We start from the raw sequence: 22,204 nt of genomic DNA on the forward strand, positions 1-22,204 counted from the left end.
AAAAATTATATTATGTGAATATTTGTTATATTGTTTTTTAAATAATAAATAATAAACTTTATTCTAGTGTATATTATATTAAAAACAGACAAAGAATGATAGCTTAGAACAAAAAATACACAAAGATTAAAATTCACATCAAGTAAACCAGTTTCCGCGCAAGTACTTCAATAAGTAAAAGATCTTATTATACTTATGTAGAGAAAACACCTAATTCAAATATATTATGTTTAACAATTTAAAAGAATCACTGTAATTGATATCAAGGGAAACTATTAGTTATTTAGTAATGAAAAGCATCATAATAGTCAATGGGTATTATTGTAGGTGAATAGCAAACTGCAGAGCAATTTTTATATGTTGATCTGATTCTGTAACTTTCCTATAAACTTTCTCATTTTCTTCTCTTAAAGATTGTTACAGTAAACTGTGCCAGACTGATAAAGGCCGACCATCATGCAACCAATGGCGTTGTCCATGTGATTGATAAAGTCATCACAGCAGTGACAAATAACATTGACCAAGTAGTAGAGACCGAAGAAAGCCTGGAAACACTGCGAGTATGTTATTATTTATGCTGCCATGACAATTTTTACACAACATTATTTGGTTTATGCCTGAACAATGCTCATAGTAGTGGCTTTCAGCCACCATAGAAGACAGCTATATGCTAGAGTATCACAGATATATGCAGTTGTGCTGACAATACCTTGATATTTCAGTAGGCTGCCTACTTTGGAGCCAATTACATGAATGGCCTCTTTATGAAAAATGTATAAATATTCTCTGTTGTGTAATTGTTCACTGTGGGAACTGGAAGCATTCAGAAACATGTGTTGTTAACAGCTATTTGTAGTAAAAAGCCAGGGAAATGAGTGACGGCTTACACAGCTATGCTGTTACATCATTCCTTAGCCAGATCGACAGAAATAAAGAGCCTAGACTGAATAAACAAAATGAACCATAGAGAAGTTATATATCACAAATAATAACAATATGTAGCAAATATTTGCGGCATGTACATATCATATGCTTCTCAAATCACACCACGGTAAATTTAGCAATGTGAACATTGATTACAGTACATAATACAGTTGTTGTTCTCTATATAAAACTATTTTCTTGAAATAGAGGGAACAATATATATAATGTCATGTTAGCCGTACCCAACAGTTTTCTTTGTTTCATTTTAACAGGCGGCTATAGCAGCAGCAGGTCTCAATGAGCTCCTGGAGAGTGAAGACAAGCAATATACGCTCCTTGCTCCCACCAATGAAGCCTTTGAAAAAGTTCCACCGGAAACTCTGCAAAGAATCCTTGCTGACCCAGAAGCACTGAAAGGTAACTTGATCTGATAGAAAGCAGTGCAATAAACCCTACTATATATAATGATATAATGTAATTATAAACAGTAAACGTATGTTCTTTCCATAGGTTGTAGCAGGTATCAGACTAAAGTAGAATATAGAAACAGTAAATCTCATAATGCAAAATACGATAGATTGTTACCTCTATTAGGTTGTTTGAAAGAATGTAATATTCTATAAGGCTTCCCCCATGTGAGATCTTAAAAGGGCTCCTGGTTTGTTTTCTAAAGATTGAACGAGACATAGGAAGAGATGTACTAAACCTTGGAGAGAGATAAAGTCCTAACTATCATTTTTTAAACACAGCATGTAAGATGACAGAAGCTGATTGGTTGGTACTTTATCCCTATGCAAGGCCTAGTACATCTCCCCCCTAATGGGTCCTTTAACTATTACTTGGTTTTCAACTGCTGTTTGTGCTGCATCCATTGCACACATTACCCTTAAAAAAATATTTTTAGTTTTTTTCTTGTGGAGACTTTGTATCCTGCACATGATTTAATAAGATCAGAAAAGTAGTAATAATTGCCAACTATAACTCAAAATATTCTCAGGGCTCATACTGTACATATTTTATGTCACGGTACTGTAATACAGCCATTTAATATCAATATGAAGTACATGTTGGTACTGTGCCCCAATTGCTTATATTTCTGAATGATAGTGAGAAGTCAAACAAGCATAAAACACGTCTTGGTTTTGTAAATTGTTCACCTTTGATATACAATCTTCTATATTTATGCATATGAGCTATACCATCATTTCAAGTGAATTATTTATATTTGTGAATATTTTTTGGTGTTTTTACATTTTCTAGATCTGTTAAACCATCATCTCTTACACTCTGCCCAGTGCTCGGAAGCGATCATTGCTGGCTCGTCCATTGAAACACTGGAGGGAACACCACTAGAAGTTGGCTGTCTTGGTGATGAGCTCACACTTAATGGAAAAGCAATCATTTCTAAGAAGGACATTTTGGCTACTAATGGTGTTGTCCATTTCATTGATGAATTATTGATTCCAGAGTCAGGTACAGTTGAGTCTATTTTTAAGTATACAAACTCAGTTCAAAATGCTGGCAATTCATTTTTTTCAGGCACTATTTCTTAGTTTATCCCTTAATTATATAATAATGTATCTGTGGTAGCATTAGAAAGGCCATAAAATACACACACATAATACAATTGCAAGCCTAAAGCAGTGACCCTAGTAACATATATTTTGAATGAATGCAAAATCAACTCTCTGATTAATTTAAAAATCACTTTTATTATATCCTGCACTGTGCATAAATCATAGTTACACCAATACGCATATATGTCACTCTATCACTCGCCTATCGGCATCAGTGCTATCAGTCTCTCTATTGCCCTGATTTCACCTCACTAAACGTTATCTTCTCCTGCTTAATGCTCTGCACTATGCCCCTCTCAGTATTCATGGGTACACAGTTCTTACACTGACACTCCCCTGAGGACGCCTCTCAGTGTGGACAGCCACACTACTAACAAACAGCTCACTGACAAGTAAGTCTGACAACAGTTGGGTTGGCTGAATCTCCAAACTCTTTCCACTCTTCTCTTACTGGGTCCTCAGCACTTGAGTACTACTCCCCGATACTTACCTTTGGGATGCCGACAGTCGGGATACTGGTGCCGGGCTCTCGACCTGTTGTGATTTCTGCACCGGTATTAAGACCATCGGCATCCCGCACGCCGGGATGCCGACTACATCCCGAGTACTTCACTCAGTACAACTAGGTTCTAGAATCTCCTTCTCAGAACGCATGCTGTCTCACGCTTGTCATTCATCAGTTGGTACTATCTTTTGCCCCTCTGCATACCAGAAAGTCATGGGGGTAGCAGAAACACTATAGTTCTTGAACCCAAAACAGAGAGTTTTACTTCAGAGGTACAGTAAGGGTTTAGGCTCAAACTGAAGGAAGGCCAAACACCTGAGGTTTCTGGAAAGCTTAGCTAAAGGTTGAACTGCTTCCCTGGTTACAAGAGAGGGCATTTCATCTCAGGTTTTGTTATTAAATTATTGTCACTCCCAAAAATGGTTCAATTTCTTTTTTCTTTCTTTAATGTATAAACTTCTTTTGCAGCTAAAACATTAGCAGAATTGGCCAAAGATTCAGTGGTCTCTACAGTTATCGATCTCTTCAGGCAAGCTGGACTAAACAAATATCTTGTTACAAATGAAACCATAACAGTCATTGCTCCACACAACAATGCATTTAAAGGTTTGTCTTCTCTGGAATGTTAAATGTATGTTACTTTTTATATGTCATTAATTAATGTTTATATAATTAAGGATCTGATGGAAAAAAGCCAAATTGTACCACATTAAATGGATGGGATGTAGTTATCAGACCGGCAGACGGCATGCCGCCGGTCTGAATTCCGACGCTGAAAGTCCGACACGGAACTTAAGATAGACGTCGATATAACGAACGCCTATCTTAATACCGACACTGGAACACAGACAGTCGCCAGCCCGAACCAGGTAAGTCCGGGGCGTCTTAGCTGTTAGCTGCGAGGGGAAGTGTTTGGTTTAGGTAGCATAGCGGGGTTAGTGTTAGGTTTTGGGGGGCAAGTTAGGGTTATGCACCCCTAGGGGGGTTATGGTTAGGTACCACTAGGGGGGGAGGGTAGGTTTAAGCACTAAGGGGGGAGGGTTAGGTTTAGGCACAAAGGGGGATGACTATGGTTTAGACACTAACGGGGAGGGTTAGGGTGCGGGGTGGGGAGGGTTAGGGTTAGGCTACAAAAAGGGAGGGTTAGGGGGAGAAGGTGGAAGGGTAATTATACTTACCAGACTCTTGTCGGAATACCAACCATCGGGATGCCGTTGCCGATATTTTGACAGGAGGCATCCCAACTGCTGGCATTACATATCAATTCCAAATGGATAATACCAGCAAATATATACAAGAACAAAAAATATACTCACTGAGAACTTAATTAACCTCTGAGTCAAACTTCTATCTTTGGCTGTTATGAAAACTAAAGTGGAGTACACACTAAACGATGTGTGTACCCAGCGATGCAACACACAACCCGGCTGCCGACAGGCTGACATATTGGGCGGTCCGTACACACTGGGTGATCCGGTGTCCGACTGCCCGATATGCTGCCCCCACTCATAGCACTGCATGGGATCGTCAGCTGCATCGCCTGATCTGACATGCTGCACATAAGACCAGGCGATGAAGCTGATGACCCCACGGGAGCACGTACTAAACGATGTAGTGAACACACACTACATATATCTTAACGATTTTTTGTTCCGATGTGTCGGAATCGGCCAAATCATTAAAGATATTGTGTAGTGGCCTTAAGGGATGAATGCAGAACGAATACAAGTCAGTATCGCAGATGGATCTTGTGTTCTTTTGTACTACATGGACAATTTCATCTCTGCATCAAGCACTAAGGGGCTGATCCCATGTCCTGCCAGAAGTTTCATAACATTTGCCCCGATAAATTATTTTTTATTGTCATGATGAGAAATCACAATTATAAGAGCTTTTTCAGGACCAAAGTATCATAAGCATTGAAGTAGTATTGTGTAAACTATTAGAAATTGTGTCGTTTTGGTTCAAATGAATTTCTTATAATACCAATTTGTTTTGGAGAGAAAATTATTTTAATCTATGGGTGTTGCTTTTTCTGGTACAAGGGATGATTGCTGGGGGTTTGGTACGGAAGGTCAACACTCATTATGTTGACAGTCTTGACCTGAAAATGCTGGTGGCAGGATCCTGACACGTGTGGGTAATGTTCCTTAGAGCATAATAACTGAGCGGGTGTTATAACTTTAAACATGACGGTAAGTGTCACACCTGCATGATAAAAATGCCTTAAGTGGTCTTACACCAGTGTCGGAAGCCCAGTGGTGGCATTGTCAGGCCGACATACGTACTCACTGTCCACTTAGTGATAGTCAACCTCTTGACCTCATCTCAATTGCTGACTATAAATTCTTCTTTCATTTCTTATGCAATAAAAGTAGTAGTGACACCTAGAGGCAAAAAGAAGGTATTATGTGATATTTATAGATATGTCATGCTCTGAACCAATGTTCAATGCACTATAAGTCAGTGGTAAAACAGAAACATTTTTACTAGTTCACTGGCTCCTTGTGAATCGAATGCTACTATTACAAAAAGTGGTGAGTGCACTATTATAAGTTGGTCTAAATCATATATAATTGTACTGTAATTTAATTATTAAATATGTACTAATTTTGTTTACAAACATATTGTGCCCCAAATCATTGTATTGTTCTGACTGTTCCTAAATATAATTATCTTTATGCCAATTTTAAAGCCATTTCCTGCTTACCACCAAGTTCCAGTTCCTACAAGGATTGCATTACAATCTAATAAATCTGTTTCCATTTCTCTTTACAATGCTATCAGATCCTTGTGTTAGTTATGTCTTAGAATAAAAAAAGTGTTTGATTTATGGTGAAATGACAAATGAATCTCTTAGACTATATTTGGGGATTTATGTTTGTATTTCACAAATATCTTGTGACATGTTATGTGATTGTTCAGCTGGAGCTCCCGCCATCAATAGAGACCTGACAAGTTTACTTCAGAATCACATTATAAAAGATCAGCTTTCTTCAAAATATCTTTATCATGGACAAGTTCTAGAGACAGTTGGTGGAAAGAAACTTAGAGTTTTCGTATACCGAAATGTAAGTGCCAATGATTTAGATGTTATCCTGTCACTTTACAAGTTGTCATGACTTTTTGTGTTCCTTTGGCTTTAAATGAAACACATATGGGTGGAGAGTGTGTTTGAGACAAATGATCCGATCAGTAACCTCTTGTCAAGTGTGCTGATCGTGCTTGGTGTGTTTAGCCACACTACGTGCTAATAAAGGCTAATGGGAGTGGGTGGGGCTCAGTAGTATAAGCAGTACACCCCCACATATTGTTATGAACATATCATATGAACAAGCTAATCGTACTGTTGGTCACACACAAAATGGCAGCATTTCTACTGTACATTGGTTTAATTTATTTTACTTTACCTTTTCTGAAGTTTAACATTGAGGTTAAAAGTACAATCCATAGGTTCTCAACTCCTTGGCCCCCTTTCCCTGTATATCTGATCATCCAATGGAATGCTCATAGGGCTCCATTTATCAATGAATGTTAATTCCAGCGACATATTTTGTTTAGTATTGCAGAGATAAAACAAATATGCTACTGGTATTCAGCATTACTTACCTCACCGGCGAGGTCCAGCGACGTCCTCCTGCGACGGGCTTCTATGTCATGCATATGTGCGACGGTCAGTCTACGCATGTGCATGACAGTTTCACCAAGCAGTGCCTGGAAGCCTTCACTAAAGCCAGAAAGGCTGCTGGCGGGTCCCCACTGCCGACAATGGGGATCGTATCGCTCTTGCCATCTACTGTAGTTACCAGAGTGTTGCTGGTGTATCGCATACCTGGTTGCACACCCAGGAGCTTAATTACTCACATTGGAGGCCATACTCTGACAGAGGATTTGCACCTAGTATGGGGTTGCTGCAAGTTTCCTTTGTGCGACCGATGGTCACGTCTAAAAGCACACCAATCAGTATTACAGCGTCTAAAGATGCTTAAAGTGGGTGTCTCAGTCATTGCACATTCAGAATCACGCTTGGACACTAGGGGAAGGGCTGATAATAGCATTAGCATAAAGTCATAGACGTGACTACAGTAAGAGATAATAAAGCGTTTGCAGAAGTGCAAGAAAAAGAATCAGACCCATAGGGTGTAACTGTTCTGGTCCAGATACTGCATTACTAAACACTGTAATTCCCCCTCCAGTGCTGTACAGCCCATACAGTATGCTGTGGCCATGCACTCAAGATATTGTACATTTGGAGGATTATCACACATAAATAGCATTTCCAAGCATGGATAGGGACTATAAAATAGAAAAAGTTGAGCAGACTGTATAACGCCTTCTATAAATACAGCAGGTGCACTATATAGTGAGCAAAGTATTATACCTTGATCTCTAAATATTTTCACTAAACACATGCAAAGGAAAAACGTTTAGCATACCATCGATAGCTGTATACAATATAACATACCTTACACCAGCAGTAGATCATTCCATGGAAACATTGCATGCAGAGACTATTATACTGAACAGAAACACACCACATATTGGAAACACATGTTTGTGGTAAAGGCTAGTACTATTTTCCATTATGATTTCTATAACTTTATTGTTACCTAACAATGTAAATCTTCTTGGCAGCATTAAAGAGTAATTGATTATTGTTTTTAGGCTCTCTGCATTGAAAACAGCTGTATCGATGCACATGACAAAAAGGGAAGATATGGTACTTTATTTGTTGTGGAAAAATTGTTAACTCCACCATCAGGAAATGTCATGGATGTTCTTAAAGCTGATAATCGTTTCAGGTATGCATTTGTCTATTATTACAAACTCAATATTAAAAATTATAAAATAATAGGAACTAGTTTTATTAGTACATTAGCACAAGTGATTAATGTAATAATTAAAGTGATATTGTGAATAAATATGGCTTTTCGTTTGTTTAAGTGTGTTACTATTGAAAAATGGAAATACAATAAAACATAACTAAGTGTTAGTGTAATGTGTAAGTGTTATGCTGGGTACACACTATGCGATATGTTGTTCAATCAGCCAACAAAAGACATATGCATAGTATATCTGTATATGTGTAAGAAGATATGGTTGTGAATTACGTTGTTCACAGACATATTGCATTGGCCCTGCAGCACAGCCGATGCTGATATATCATGCAACCATTTTGGTGCATCTGGCTATGTGTACACTTGCCCGCCCGTATACTTGCTTCGGGGGCCGCCGGTGATAAATGTAAATGCATGCCCAATTGTGATGTCAGCCCAGACATAACGAGTGCCAGATTGGTAAGTGGGTATTGGTTTACCAATTGGCTGTTCGGTCTGCAGATCCCTGGGTCGGCAGACAAGTCACCCAGGTGTGTACCAAGCCTTAATGTAATGTGTTCAGAGCCTACAGAATACTAGGCGGGAGCAAAGGTTCCCTAATTAAAGATCTGGCTATGGATAGACACAGGGAATATAATAGCCTGCGAAATGCAGGCAGCATCAGCGAGTTCCTGGCGAGTCTGGCTGTTGTTTTAAAGTAGCAAACATTTAAAAGGCAAAACCAGGTTGAGAACTTGTTGATGCCTGCAAATCGCAGTCTATTACATTTACCCCACAGTCTTTACCATAAGGGAACTAACAGAGGAGGATAATATAGTACAGGAGCTCTGCTACCAACAATGGCCCTCATTCAGAGCCGTACGCTCTGAGCTGAGCGCACGCTCTGAATGAGGGCCAGCCTCCATGAAAATGGAGCGTCCTCCTGGACGCTCGTATAGCTGTGGGTCACCACCCACAGGCTATACGAGCGTGCAGTTTGATGGACGCGATGGTCTTGACCATCGCGACCATCGAAACTGCGAGCCGGAGCCTGCGGTTGAGGTTTTCAACCGCAAGCTCCGGAGTGATTTTGGCTCTATCAGAGCCAAAATCACTCCCACTGACATCACTAGTGATGTCAGTGGGCCGGCTTCTGATGGGAGGCGTTCCCGTGGGAACGCCCCCGTCAGGGAGGCACGCCCCCGGCACGCCTACCAAAGGGGGCGTGCTGTCAATCAACATCGACAGCACGCCCCCTTTGATCAGACACAACGAGCGAAGGACTTTCCTTCGCTCGTCGCGTCTGGCGCATGCGCACGACGAGCTCCCTCCGTCGTGCGCATACTCAGTCCAGAACATCGACCCACTTGTGAGCGGACAGCCGCTCGCGAGTGGGTCTGAATCAGGCCCAATGAGTTTAAGCCCTAAAGATGTGTTATTTGTGTCTTGTTAGTTGGATGAATGTTATAGCAAGCATGGATGTACTTATCCCTGTCTGTGCAATATACAATCCTCTCGTATCCCTGGGTGCATTTTATAATGTATTCATGCCAATGTTACATGCTATAGTCACTCACTTAGCACAACCATATTACACAGATCCCATTGAAATCGATTTTGTAAAAGCCCTGTTTCCGCTAACATAGGACTGGCCCTTTTGACAAATCATATGACAGACTTATTGTGTACAGACATTTCTATTTTTGGGTCTGGAAATATGTGCCACTCAGAACTGACCATTAAGATGTTTTTTTTGTATACTTGTCCTATAAAGTGCTTGGAGTTTCCTCATGAATATTATAGTTTTCATGCAAGTCCAAAAAATCTTCTATAAATAAAAAGAGATTTGCAAAGGGAACAACTGTTTACTTAAGGGTTACTTACTCTCATTTGTTTTAAAGTTACATTACAGCAGGATCATCCTGTCCTAGTTCTAGTTGGCTGATAGTATGAGTGCTTTGAATACATGATTGCTAATTTCAAACTCTGGGGAAGATGTACTAAGCCTTGGGGATAGAAAAAGTGGAGAGAGATAAAGTACCAACCGGGGGCGTTTTAAGAGAGGAGCGGGCCCGTGTGCAGACTCAGTGCGGGTCCCCTTCTCTCTGACAGCGCAGTAGATTCTGACTTGGTGCGCTCACTGGCAAAATGAGTGCCGCCATATTCCCTGTGATTTTTGCTGCTCTGCAGAACTATGCCCCGCGCTGCAGAGCATCACTCAGGAGACAGCGGAAAGGTAAGTATAACTATATATGGGTGAAGGGTGTACGGTGTGGGCCTCCCCTGGAGCCTGGGGTCCGTGTGCACCGCACACCCTGCACCCATTATAGATACGCCATTGGTACCAACCAATCTGGTCCTTACTGTCACTCTACAGGCTGTGTTTGAAAAATGACAGTTAGGAGCTGATTGGTTTGTACTTTATCTCTCTCCACTCTCTCTCTCTTCAATGCAACACACATCTCCCCCTCTGTCTTTTTTTACTTTCTTACATAAAAGTGAATGCTGTGTGGATTTGTTTTAGATCATTTGTTATATGTCCTTTCTCTCAGAATGTCATGCTAGTAAGCCAACTCCTATTCTTGTTTTTCTAGCACATTGGTGACTGCAATCCAGTCTGCTGGACTCACCGAGACACTGAACAGAGAAGGCAGCTTCACCGTCTTTGCTCCGACAAATGAAGCATTCCGTGCACTTCCAAGAGGAGAACTAAACAGACTATTAGGTATACATGTCATCTTGAAATTTCAACACACGGTACAAGAAAATGTTACATTACATGCCAGAAATGAAATGAAAACCATCCAGGCCCAGTGTGATGCCTGTTTCCTAAAACAGTCTTCAACAAAGAATCTGTGTCAGATTAATGGACTTTTACATAAAATGACGGCTTACTGACTTCATTGGTAACACTAATATCTCACTATCCGTATTGAGGTCACAAGCCAATAATACAGTTGGCTACATATTTCCTGAGAGAATTCACCACATCAGTATATAAGCTTAAACAATCACTAGACAGAATAGCCTGGGTGATATATTGTTCACTATGTCATTTTATGAGACAATTACTGCTTAGTTATTGGCTACTTAATGAAAGATACTGTTCTTTTTCTTTATGATGTTAATAGCAATAAGGGGCCAGACAACTACATATGCTAAGCGCAAACTAAACTAAAGTGACCGCATTGTGTTAATATACATGAAGCAGTTCAGACGAATGGGAACATAGCATGGGTGGTGCAAGAGAAGCAAGGGTAGAACTAAAGAGTTTGATGCATTGCTCTATGGGCACCAGGGATGGTAGAAGGTCTTATTTCCATTTCCTGGGAAAGGATGCTTACAGGGCTGTTTTGGTGTAACACCACATGTACACACAGCTACACATGTACACACAGCTACACACATGTACACACAGCTACACACATGTACACACAGACACATGTCGCTAATTTGGATGCTATTCACGTGCCTACACTCATGCCAATCAATAGCAGAGAAGAGACAGTAAGAGACGGAGAACAGAGGAAAGAACAGTAGACAGAAAAAGAATGCAGGGACAGTAACATTGAGATAAAGGGGCCTATCTAGCAATCAGAGTGCTATGTTTTCGGCCAATATTGTCCTTACTAATTGTGTTTTATTTTATTTTTCACAGCTGTTCTGAAAAACTTCAGACATAGACAGTGCTGTCATTAACAGGTTGTCCCTGAGTTATCCCCACCGACCAATAGCATTCTGTCTATTTAGATTGTGGATGTGCGTTTTGCCTTTGCGAGTTTGGGGGGTTGTGAGAAACAAGCAAATTTGCATTTTCTGTCACCCTGTTACATAGTAAGGCTCTATACTCGCACCCTGTTACATAGTAAGGCTCTATACTCGCTCCCTGTTACATAGTAAGGCTCTATACTCGCTCCCTGTTACATAGTAAGGCTCTGTACTCGCACCCTGTTACATAGTAAGGCTCTATACTCGCACCCTGTTACATAGTAAGGCTCTATACTCGCACCCTGTTACATAGTAAGGCTCTATACTCGCTCCCTGTTACATAGTAAGGCTCTATACTCGCACCCTGTTACATAGTAAGGCTCTATACTCGCTCCCTGTTACATAGTAAGGCTCTATACTCGCACCCTGTTACATAGTAAGGCTCTATACTCGCTCCCTGTTACATAGTAAGGCTCTATACTCGCACCCTGTTACATAGTAAGGCTATATACTCGCACCCTGTTACATAGTAAGGCTCTATACTCGCTCCCTGTTACATAGTAAGGCTCTATACTCGCACCCTGTTACATAGTAAGGCTCTATACTCGCTCCCTGTTACATAGTAAGGCTCTATACTCGCACCCTGTTACATAGTAAGGCTCTATACTCGCTCCCTGTTACATAGTAAGGCTCTATACTCGCACCCTGTTACATAGTAAGGCTATATACTCGCACCCTGTTACATAGTAAGGCTCTATACTCGCACCCTGTTACATAGTAAGGCTCTATACTCGCACCCTGTTATATAGTAAGGCTCTATACTCGCGCCCTGTTACATAGTAAGGCTCTCTACTCGCACCCTGTTACATAGTAAGGCTCTATACTCGCTCCCTGTTACATAGTAAGGCTCTATACTCGCACCCTGTTACAAAGTAAGGCTCTATACTCGCACCCTGTTACATAGTAAGGCTCTATACTCGCACCCTGTTACATAGTAAGGCTCTATACTCGCTCCCCATTACATAGTAAGGCTCTATACTCACACCCTGTTACATAGTAAGGCTCTATACTCGCTCCCTGTTACATAGTAAGGCTCTATACTCGCACCCTGTTACATAGTAAGGCTCTATACTCGCACCCTGTTACATAGTAAGGCTCTATACTCGCACCCTGTTACATAGTAAGGCTCTATACTCGCACCCTGTTACATAGTAAGGCTCTATACTCGCTCCCTGTTACATAGTAAGGCTCTATACTCACACCCTGTTACATAGTAAGGCTCTATTCTCGCACACTTTACAAACTCGGACCCTATTACATTTTTCCCTTGGTGTCAGTGGCGTAACTAGGGCAGGGCGAGCGGGGTGCGTGCCCTGGGCACCGTGGGACCGGCGGCGCGGGGGAGCGCCGCCAGCCACGGTACCGGCCCGCCCTAGTTAGTCAGTGTAGCGCCGACCGCAGTGAGTGCGGTCAGCGCTACACATTTACACAGGACCGGCGCTAGGCTTCCAGCGCCGGTCCTGTGCTGCACAGCTGAGCCCCTTCCCTCCCCCTGAGCGCTTACCCAATAGCATCAGGAGGAGGGTGGCAGGCGGGCTCAGACAGTGCATAACACACACATCGCCGCCAGCACTGGCGGTGATGTGTGTGTTAATCAGCAGCCAATGAGAGTCAGACAGACTCTCATTGATTGCTGCACGCCCACTGCAAGAGCCGGGCTTCCGTCCGGCTCCTGCAGTCGCAATGGGAGAAACATCATGATGTCATGACGTCTCTCCCATAATGCAGAGCGGCTCGGCCTGGGAGGATGGACGTGCGGACGGCGGTGGGAGCAGGAGCGTGGATACAGGTAAGTATTTTTCTTTTGTTTCATTTTAGTGTGTATTTCGGGGGGGCGCGCTCTATTACAAAGAAGGGGACTACTACTGGGGGCACTACTGGGGGGGATACTACTGTGGGCACTGCTTCAGGTGGGGGAGACCAGTACTGGGGACTACTACTGGGTGGGGGACACTACTGGGGGCACTGCTTCGGGGGGGTACCACTACTGGGGACAACTACTGGGGGGGGATACTACTGGGGCACTGCCTCGGGGGGGGGGCCACTACTGGGGGGATACTACTGGGGGGGATACTACTGAGGGCACTGCTTCAGGGGGGACCACTACTGTGGGGATACTACTGTGGGAACTGCATCGTGGGGGACCACTACTGGGGACTACCACTGGGGGGGGGATACTACTGTGGGCACTGCATCATGGGGAACCACTACTGGGGACTACCACTGGGGGGGGGAATACTACTGTGGGCACTGCATTGTGGGGGACTACTACAGGGGGCACTGCATCAAGGGGGACTCCTACTGGGGGAACTATATAAAGGGCACTGTATAGGAGGTACTACTGGGGGCACTATATAAGGGGCTCACTACTGGGGGCCTGCATATGAGGGATCACTACTGGGGGCACTGTATAAGGGGAACTACTGGGGGCCTGCATATGAGGGACCACTACTGGGGGCCTGTATAAGGGGAACTAATCGGGGCCACTACTAGGGGCACTGCATAGGGGGGGACTGTATAAGGGGCACTGCATTAAGGTGCAAATGGAAACAAATGTTCCCAGTGACAAGAAAGGGGTGTGTGTCATGTTGACACGCCCCATTTTTCAGTGGCCATGCCCATTTTTCGCCGCGCGCGTACATGGGGGGGCTCCATTTTCAAATTTGCCCTGGGCTCCAAATACCCTAGTTACGCCACTGCTTGGTGTATAATAAATAAAGATACAAACCACTATAGATTAATTACACTTTTTAACTTCACTTTATGTAGGGAGAAGAATGAAATAGTAACACTAATAGTGGCCGTGGTTAGGTCAGTGATTTTGGTGATTATAATATCTGTGAATAGTGACTTGCAAATCATACACCCTTCCTCATTCTAGTATTTGCAGTGTAGTTACCCCTGTTTGCTGCTATCAGTCAAACAATCTTGTAAAAATGTCAAAGAAAACACAGAACTCTATATGTATTCGTCAAATGGGCTGCAGACAGCAATGCAGTAATTTCCTTAAGACCAACTCTGGGCCTGATTCAGAGCCGAACGCTCTGACCAGAGCGCTCTGAATCAGGGCCCGCCTCCCTAAATCAGGGCCCGCCTTCCTAAAAATGGAGCGGCCTCTTGGACGCTCGCATAGCTGTGGGTTACCACCCACAGCTTATGCGAACGTCCATGATGATGGTTGCGCCGCGATGGTCAAGACCATAGCGACCATCGGGCTTGCGACGAGACCCTGCGGTAGGGTCTCGCTGCCACAAGCCCTGGATTGATTTTGGCTCTATCAGAGCCCAAATCACTCCCTGACATCACTAAGGATGTCAGTGGGGCCGGCCCCAGACGGTAGGCGTTCCCGTAGGAACGCCTCCGTCTGGCAGCCACGCCCCCGGCACGCCCACCAAAGGGGGCGTGCTGTCACTCACCATCGACAGCACGCCGCCTTTGGTGCGAGACCCCGAGCAACGGCTTCCTCGTCGCTCACAGGGTCTCGCGCATGCGCACGACGGAGCTCCCTCCGTCGTGCGCATGCGCATTCGGGCACCATCGACCCGCTTGCGAGCGTCCTGCGCTCACGATCGGGTCTGAATTAGGCCCTCTGTCCATAGCATTAAACTACAGTCCAGTATTATCCATACTTGCCTACTCTTGCAGGACTGCCGGGAGCCTCCCAAAAATCATGTGCCACTCCCAGCCCCCTGCAAGAGTAGGCAAGTCTCCCGGATTGGCACCCCTGGAAAGTGGGCGGTCCTGGGGTGCGATGACGCGATTCGCACTGAATCACATCATTGTAGCCCCGTCCCTGCTTTATAATGCTGGTAATATCTGCATAATACAGTTGGGGGAGGGCCCACTTCAGCCACACCCACAGCCCCTGCTGCACTGACCTGGCAGCCCCCTCCTGCAGGGGAAAGTCAGAATGTCAATAAATATGATATTTGTGAAAGATTATGGGAACTACTTATTAAAGCTAGCTAGCTTGCATATGAAGTATCCCTGCAATTTAAGAGTTGCTTGATGCAGGAGATGTCAAATAAATTTGTACAGTACAAGTTACCTGTCATGAGTAAGCTACATTACAAAAAGATAAAAGATAACGTACAATCAAAGATCAACAAAGTACAAACAAATGTATTATATTCCACAATTGAGCTAGATCACCAGCACTTTCCAAAACTGAGAAACATAAAGCTAATGGACAGTTTTATTATGGAGATTGTTATACTACTGACCTCCCATCAAATATATATGTAGCTGAGAATGAAATAATGACATTACTGAAGGAGTCTATAAAGATGAACACTGAGAGGCCTGTTTGTATCCTGTAGGGTGGAATCGTTAATGTCCGCACATGAAAGAGGGCTATAAACTATGGCCCAGACCTCAGAGCAGGGATAAGATTGAAAGAATATATACACAGTAACACAAAGCTGCAAAGTACGGTATGGGTTCATAGTTCCTCAGTAGTATTAACCACATATCGGATATCCATGACACATGCTCTCACGCAGTACAACTTGTGTCTGTTTTACACCAAGGATTATATGCCAAATAATATCTTCCTATCTACTAAATAAAGTACTGGTGGCGTGTTGTGCTATGCCATGACACTATGGGGCATGTTTACTAATTAGGGTTTTAGACCCAATAATTGTAATCTCTTATAGGCACTATTCGCGGCAATAAGAAATGATATACCGACCGATTGTATTAACATTCACATGTAGAGACGGGCTAGAAAAGCTTTGCAGCCCCCATATGCAGCTGCTGTTGGAAATGGTGGGACCACAGCTGATAATAAAGATATCTGCTACGGTCCCTCCTTGCTACATTCAGCTGATACTTAATATTTGCGGATATCTTCCGAAAAAGTATGTTTTTTCAGGGAATATCCCGCAAATATTATTTGATAAATAGGCCCCTGTGGGGTAAATTACTAAAAAATGTTTTGTGTGGCAGTTTCAAATAGTTGCATATTGCTGGCGGTTTTCACCTTCAAAGTGCTGTGGTGGTTTTTCCCACGGTTATCTGACCAGCCAGTGCTTGAGGGGACATAAAACACTTGTTATGAATCATTATTTATAATTATTGACCCTTAATCAATAAATAATCTTATATGGGCAAAATTATGTTATTAATATATTATAGGGACACATTAATGTATAATTTTATTAAAAGGACAATATTATCTATTAATTATCTTATGGGGAAATATTGTTTGCTATAAATCTTTATAAGTAATAATGACTTCATAAGTGAATTAATAAATAATAATGCTTTCTTAATATACATTAACTTGACCTCCATAATATATTCATAACCTAATATTGGGACTAAGTTGCAAAAGCAAAAAAATAAATCAGTAACTGACTGTGTACCTGGACAAACCATATTGCCATACAAAGGGTAAATACTGGCTGCTTTTACATGTAGCCCACAAATCCTGGACAGCTTTATTTTTACATTGCAATTTAGATGTGAGCTAGGACACACCCCTCTCAAATCGAAATCTCTCTGCACATTTTACATCTGCCCCACCTGCAGTGCAACATGGCTTTGCCCAGGTATAAAGTAACTTTTTTTTCCTTTGCTTCCAATTCCGAATCAGCCCCTGTGTCTCCATAATATAATTATTAAATGTTTTTGCCCCTACAATTAATAAATAATGATTGACTACATAACTGTGCCTCTTGTGCCTCTTTATGTGCTGATTGGCCAGATACTGTAGCACAACTTTTCTGTCTGCCTTTCCAAATGTTTGTCCAGCTGCTGCTTGTCAAAAAGTAACGGTTTGTATTTTTAATGTATAAAAAAGCGGTTTGTCCTTTAATAAGTCCAGCACCTTCAAAACTGAACTTTAGTAAATCTAGCCCAATATGTTTTTTATGTTTGTTTCATTTTTCATGAATATGGCCCTCATTCAGAGCCGTACGCTCTGAGCAAAGCGCACGCTCTGAATGAGGGCCGTCCTCCATAATTATGGCGTGTCCTCCTGGACGCTCGTATAGCTGTGGGTCACCACCCACAGCCTATACGAGCGTGCAGTTTGATGGCCGCGATGGTCGTGACCATCGCGACCATCGCCACTGCGAGCCGGAGCCTGCGGTTGAGGTTTTCAACCGCAAGGCCCGGAGTGATTTTGGCTCTATCAGAGCCAAAATCACTCCCACTGACATCACTAGTGATGTCAGTGGGCCGGCTTCTGACGGTAGGCGTTCCCTTGGGAACGCCCCCGTCAGGGAGGCACGCCCCTGGCACGCCCACCAAAGGGGGCGTGCTGTCAATCAACATCGACAGCACGCCCCCTTTGATCAGACACAACGAGCGAAGGAAAGTCCTTCGCTCGTCGCGTCTGGCGCATGCGCACGACGGAGCTCCCTCCGTCGTGCGCATGCTCAGTGCAGACCATCGACCCACTTGCGAGCGGACAGCCGCTCGTGAGTGGGTCTGAATCAGGCCCTATGTTTGAATATACTGGGGTCTATTCACTAAGCCTTGGAGAGAGAGATAAAATAGCAACAAATTAGCTCCTAACTGTCAATTTTCAAATACACCCTGTAACTGACAGGAGTTGGTTGGTACTTTGGACCTCATTCAGAGTCGCTCGCAAAAAGCGAGCGCTCGCTCTGAATGAGGGCGGCCGCATTTTTTTTATAAGCCGGCCTCCTGGTGACCACCCACAGCTTTTGCGAGCAGCCAGGTGATGGTTGCGATGGTTGCGACCATCGGGCTTGCGACAAGACCCTTGTGGTAGGGTCTCGTCTGCCGCAAGCCCCAGTGAGCTTCCGGCTCTAATAGAGCCGGAAGCTCACTACTGACATCACTGATGATGTCAGTAGGGCTGCCCACAAACGGCAGGCGTTCCTTCAGAAACGCCTCTGTTTGTCCAGCCACCCCCCCACCCCGCCTACAAAACAGGGCGAGTGGTCGATCAACATCGACAGCCGCCTAATTTGTAGCGAGCCCCGGAGCGAGTTACACAATGCACAACCATCGACCCGCTTGCGAGCGCCTAGCGCTTGCAAGCGGATCTGAATGAGGTCCTTTTTCTCTCTCCACTTTATCTCTCTCCAAGGCTTAGTGAATAGACCCCACTGTACTGAGAAATTCACAGTTAAACGGAATAGAATGTTGCAACATAACACATATTTTCCGTGTATTTCTAACACATGATGCACTGTTCCCTGTAATAAGATTAGTACCACATGTACAGTATATAGTTATTACACTGTTCAGAATCATTTTTTGATTATATAGATTCTTCCCCTTTCTTTCCTATCAGCCCATCGTGGTGTGATGTGGCATTCTGTGTGTATGGAAGTGACCATTCTGTGTGTATGGAAGAGACCAAATCTTTCTGCCAGAGAACTGCAAATGTTCTGACGTGTAAAAAGGTTTATGCAAATTTGGTATTACACATGCTCTGCTGATACTTTCAAATACAACTGGATTCCATTTACAAATATGCAACATACAGATGGCGCAAGTCCAGGGCCGGATTAAGCCTTCAGGGTTCATGGGGCGCTTAAGACAGGGGGACCTGCCTCCACTCCTTTGGTTCTTTTTCTCTTGTCAGTATATATATATTATATATATATATATATATATATATATATATATTTATATATATATATATATTGTGCTGTGCAAAGGTGTGGAAAAAATGCTGTGAAGGAGTGTTAGTAGTTTATTTTTATCAATTAACAAAATGCAAAGTAAATGAACAGAAGAGAATATTAGATCAAATCAATATTTGGTGTAACAACCCTTTGCTTTTGAAACAGCATTAATTCTTCGAGGTACACTTTCACACAGTTTTTGAAGGAACTCGGCAGGGAGGTTAATTCCAAACATCTTGGAGTACTAACCACAGCTCTTCTGTGGATGTAGGCTTGCTAAAATCTTACTGCCTCTTCATGTAATCCCAGACAGACTCAATGATGTTGAGATCAGGGCTCTGTGGGGGCCATATCATCACTTCCAGGACTCCTTGTTATTCTTTATGCTGAAGATAGTTCTTAATGACATTGGCTGTATATTTGGGGTCATTGTCCTGCTGCAGAATAAATTTGGAGCCAATAAGACGCCTCTCTGATGGTATTGCATGATGGATAAGTACCTGCCCGTATTTCTCAGCGTTGAGGACACCGTTAATCCTGACCAAATCCCCAACTCCATTTGCTGAAATGCAGCCCCAAACTTGCAAGGAATCTCCAAAATGCTTCACTGTCTTCTGTTACAGCCAAATATTTCACATTTTGACTCATCAGTCCAGAGCACCTGCTTCCACTTTTCTGCACCCCAGTTCCTATGTTTTCTTGCATAGTTGAGTTGCTTCGCCTTGTTTCCACGTTGAAGGTATGGCTTTTTGGATGCAATTCTTCCATGAAGACCACTTCCGGCCAGACTTCTCCAAACAGTAGCTGGGTGTACCTGGGACCCACTGCTTTCTGACAGTTCTGAGCTGATGGCACTGCTGGATATCTTCTGATTTCAAAGGGAAGTAAGCATGATGTGTCTTTCATCTGATGCACTAAGTTTCCTTGGCCGACCACTGCGTCTATGGTCCTCAACATTGCCCCTATATTTGTGCTTCTTTAAAAGAGCTTGAAGAGCACATCTTGAAACCCCAGTCTGCTTTGAAATCTTTGCCTGGGAGAGACCCAGCTGATGCTGTATAACTACCTTGTGTCTTGTTGACGTGCTCAGGTTTGCCATGGTGTATGACCTGTGATATGAAACTGTCTACCACAACCTCACCTTTGTAGCAGAGTTTGGCTGTTCCACAGCCAGTTTTAAGCCTCCTACACAGCTGTTTCTGTTTCAGTTAATGATTGTGTTTCAACCTACATATGAAAATGATGATCATTTTTATGTGTTTGGTATGTTTGGTTAATCATACACCTGACTATAATCCTACAAATCTCTGACTTTGTGCAAGTGTACCTAGAAGAATTGATGCTGTTTTGAAGGCAAAGGGTGGTCACAGCAGATATTGATTTAATTTAGACTTGACTTCTGTTCATTCACTTTGTATTTTGTCAATTGATAAAAATAAACTGTTAACACTTCTATCTTTGAAAGCTTACTTAGCAGTATTTTTTCCACACCTTCCCAAAACGTTTGCACAGTATTATATATATATATATATATATATATATATATATATATATATACAAGAAATTCTTTTTTTGAGATTCTGAAAGTGATTTTCGGTGGGTTTGACCAATAGAGTTGCCATCTGGCCAGTAAATTGGTAGTAGAAAATGTGATGATTATGGCAGCAGTGGCATACCTCCCAAAGCCAATGGTATAGTTCTCTTCCAGGCACCAGGTGTGCACCAGCAGAATCGTACCTACAGAATACCTGGACCTGCACCTAGGTCACCCAAGCTTTGTAGTGTGGGCTGCATTCTGACTGTAGCATTAGAGAGGCAGATTGTGATTATTTACATAGGCTGCGCTTTCTATTGGGTGCCCATGCATCACTGTCCACTTCTACTCCAGGCTCCACTGTTGTCCACACTATGAGCTGGCAAGTATCAAGGGGGTTTGGAGTAAACCTTAGCCTTTGGGGACTTTGATGAAATTCTGCCAATGTAGGACAGATATTGGAATAGGTGACTGTCCTATTGATGTGTGATGAAGCTTTTCTGATGAGAATTTGTTACAGAAGTATCTAAGATGGTTGCTACATGGTCATTCTTATTGTTTATAAGCGAGTTCCTTTCTCTTTCATTAAGTTCTTAACCACTGAACCATTTAGTTCTCACCATGACTTAATGTACATTATTAACAGTTCTTAATAAAGCGCACACATCCTGTACACATACTGTATTACACAGCATTATGCAGAGAATATTTCCATCATTAACATATTTCACTGATTTTTCCCTGTTTCCAGAACTACTGTAGTTATAAACATTTTAATTCTACCAACACAGGATGCCGGTACTGATTACCATTGAGAACCAAATAAAGCCCTGCATGCAGCCCAGAGTAAATTACATTGTCAGTGGAAAGGTAGAGGTGAAACAACTGGCACCATTACAATATTTTTATATATTTAGCATATTTATTTCATCAGCATAGTATCTACTTTAAACTGTGCTATGTATTTTGTTGTATTTTACTGTAATTGCATAATTTCCCTTCTACTGTTTTGTGAACCTATATCCATAGTAATAATATGTTTATATAGAATTTTTATTGTTTTCAAGGTAATGCCAATGAACTGTCTAATCTATTAAAATACCATATTGGTGATGAGATCCTGGTCAGTGGGGCAGTTAGCCAACTTGTAAGGATAAAGACTCTACAGGGCGAAAAGCTGGAAGCTAGTTCTGTAAGTTGCTTACTTTGATGAGGTGTTTTCAGTGCATGTATTTAATAATTTAAAGTGATACATATTACTATACATCCTATTGACAGTGCTGCAAGTTACTGAAAGCAAAGTATGTGTCCCTATACACTATACAGTATGTACTGGACTACTGTATTGCTTTCAAGTATTGCGTGTGCTTTTTTTATATCTGATTTTAACCATTTATTTTGGAAAAAAAACTCCATACAAACTTGTCTACTCTCAGGACACGGAACTGAGAGCCGGATTAAGAACCCTT

General features: G+C 42.5%; 1 protein-coding gene across 1 annotated transcript in view; it reads left to right on the forward strand.

Annotated features, from left to right (window-relative positions):
• Window positions 1-22,204, forward strand: part of TGFBI (transforming growth factor beta induced) — an 82,076-nt gene that overhangs the window by 36,412 nt on the left and 23,460 nt on the right. The window contains exons 6-13 of the mRNA XM_088445991.1: window positions 414-560; window positions 1,197-1,341; window positions 2,185-2,397; window positions 3,475-3,612; window positions 5,932-6,077; window positions 7,672-7,808; window positions 10,418-10,548; window positions 21,803-21,927. Of these exons, the coding sequence (XP_088302117.1) occupies window positions 414-560; window positions 1,197-1,341; window positions 2,185-2,397; window positions 3,475-3,612; window positions 5,932-6,077; window positions 7,672-7,808; window positions 10,418-10,548; window positions 21,803-21,927 (1,182 nt within the window). The remainder of the gene's footprint in view (window positions 1-413; window positions 561-1,196; window positions 1,342-2,184; window positions 2,398-3,474; window positions 3,613-5,931; window positions 6,078-7,671; window positions 7,809-10,417; window positions 10,549-21,802; window positions 21,928-22,204) is intronic.

This window comes from Taudactylus pleione, unplaced genomic scaffold (assembly GCF_031769625.1).
Source record: "Taudactylus pleione unplaced genomic scaffold, aTauple2 ptg000392l, whole genome shotgun sequence".
In the NCBI taxonomy this organism is placed as follows: Eukaryota; Metazoa; Chordata; class Amphibia; order Anura; family Myobatrachidae; genus Taudactylus; species Taudactylus pleione.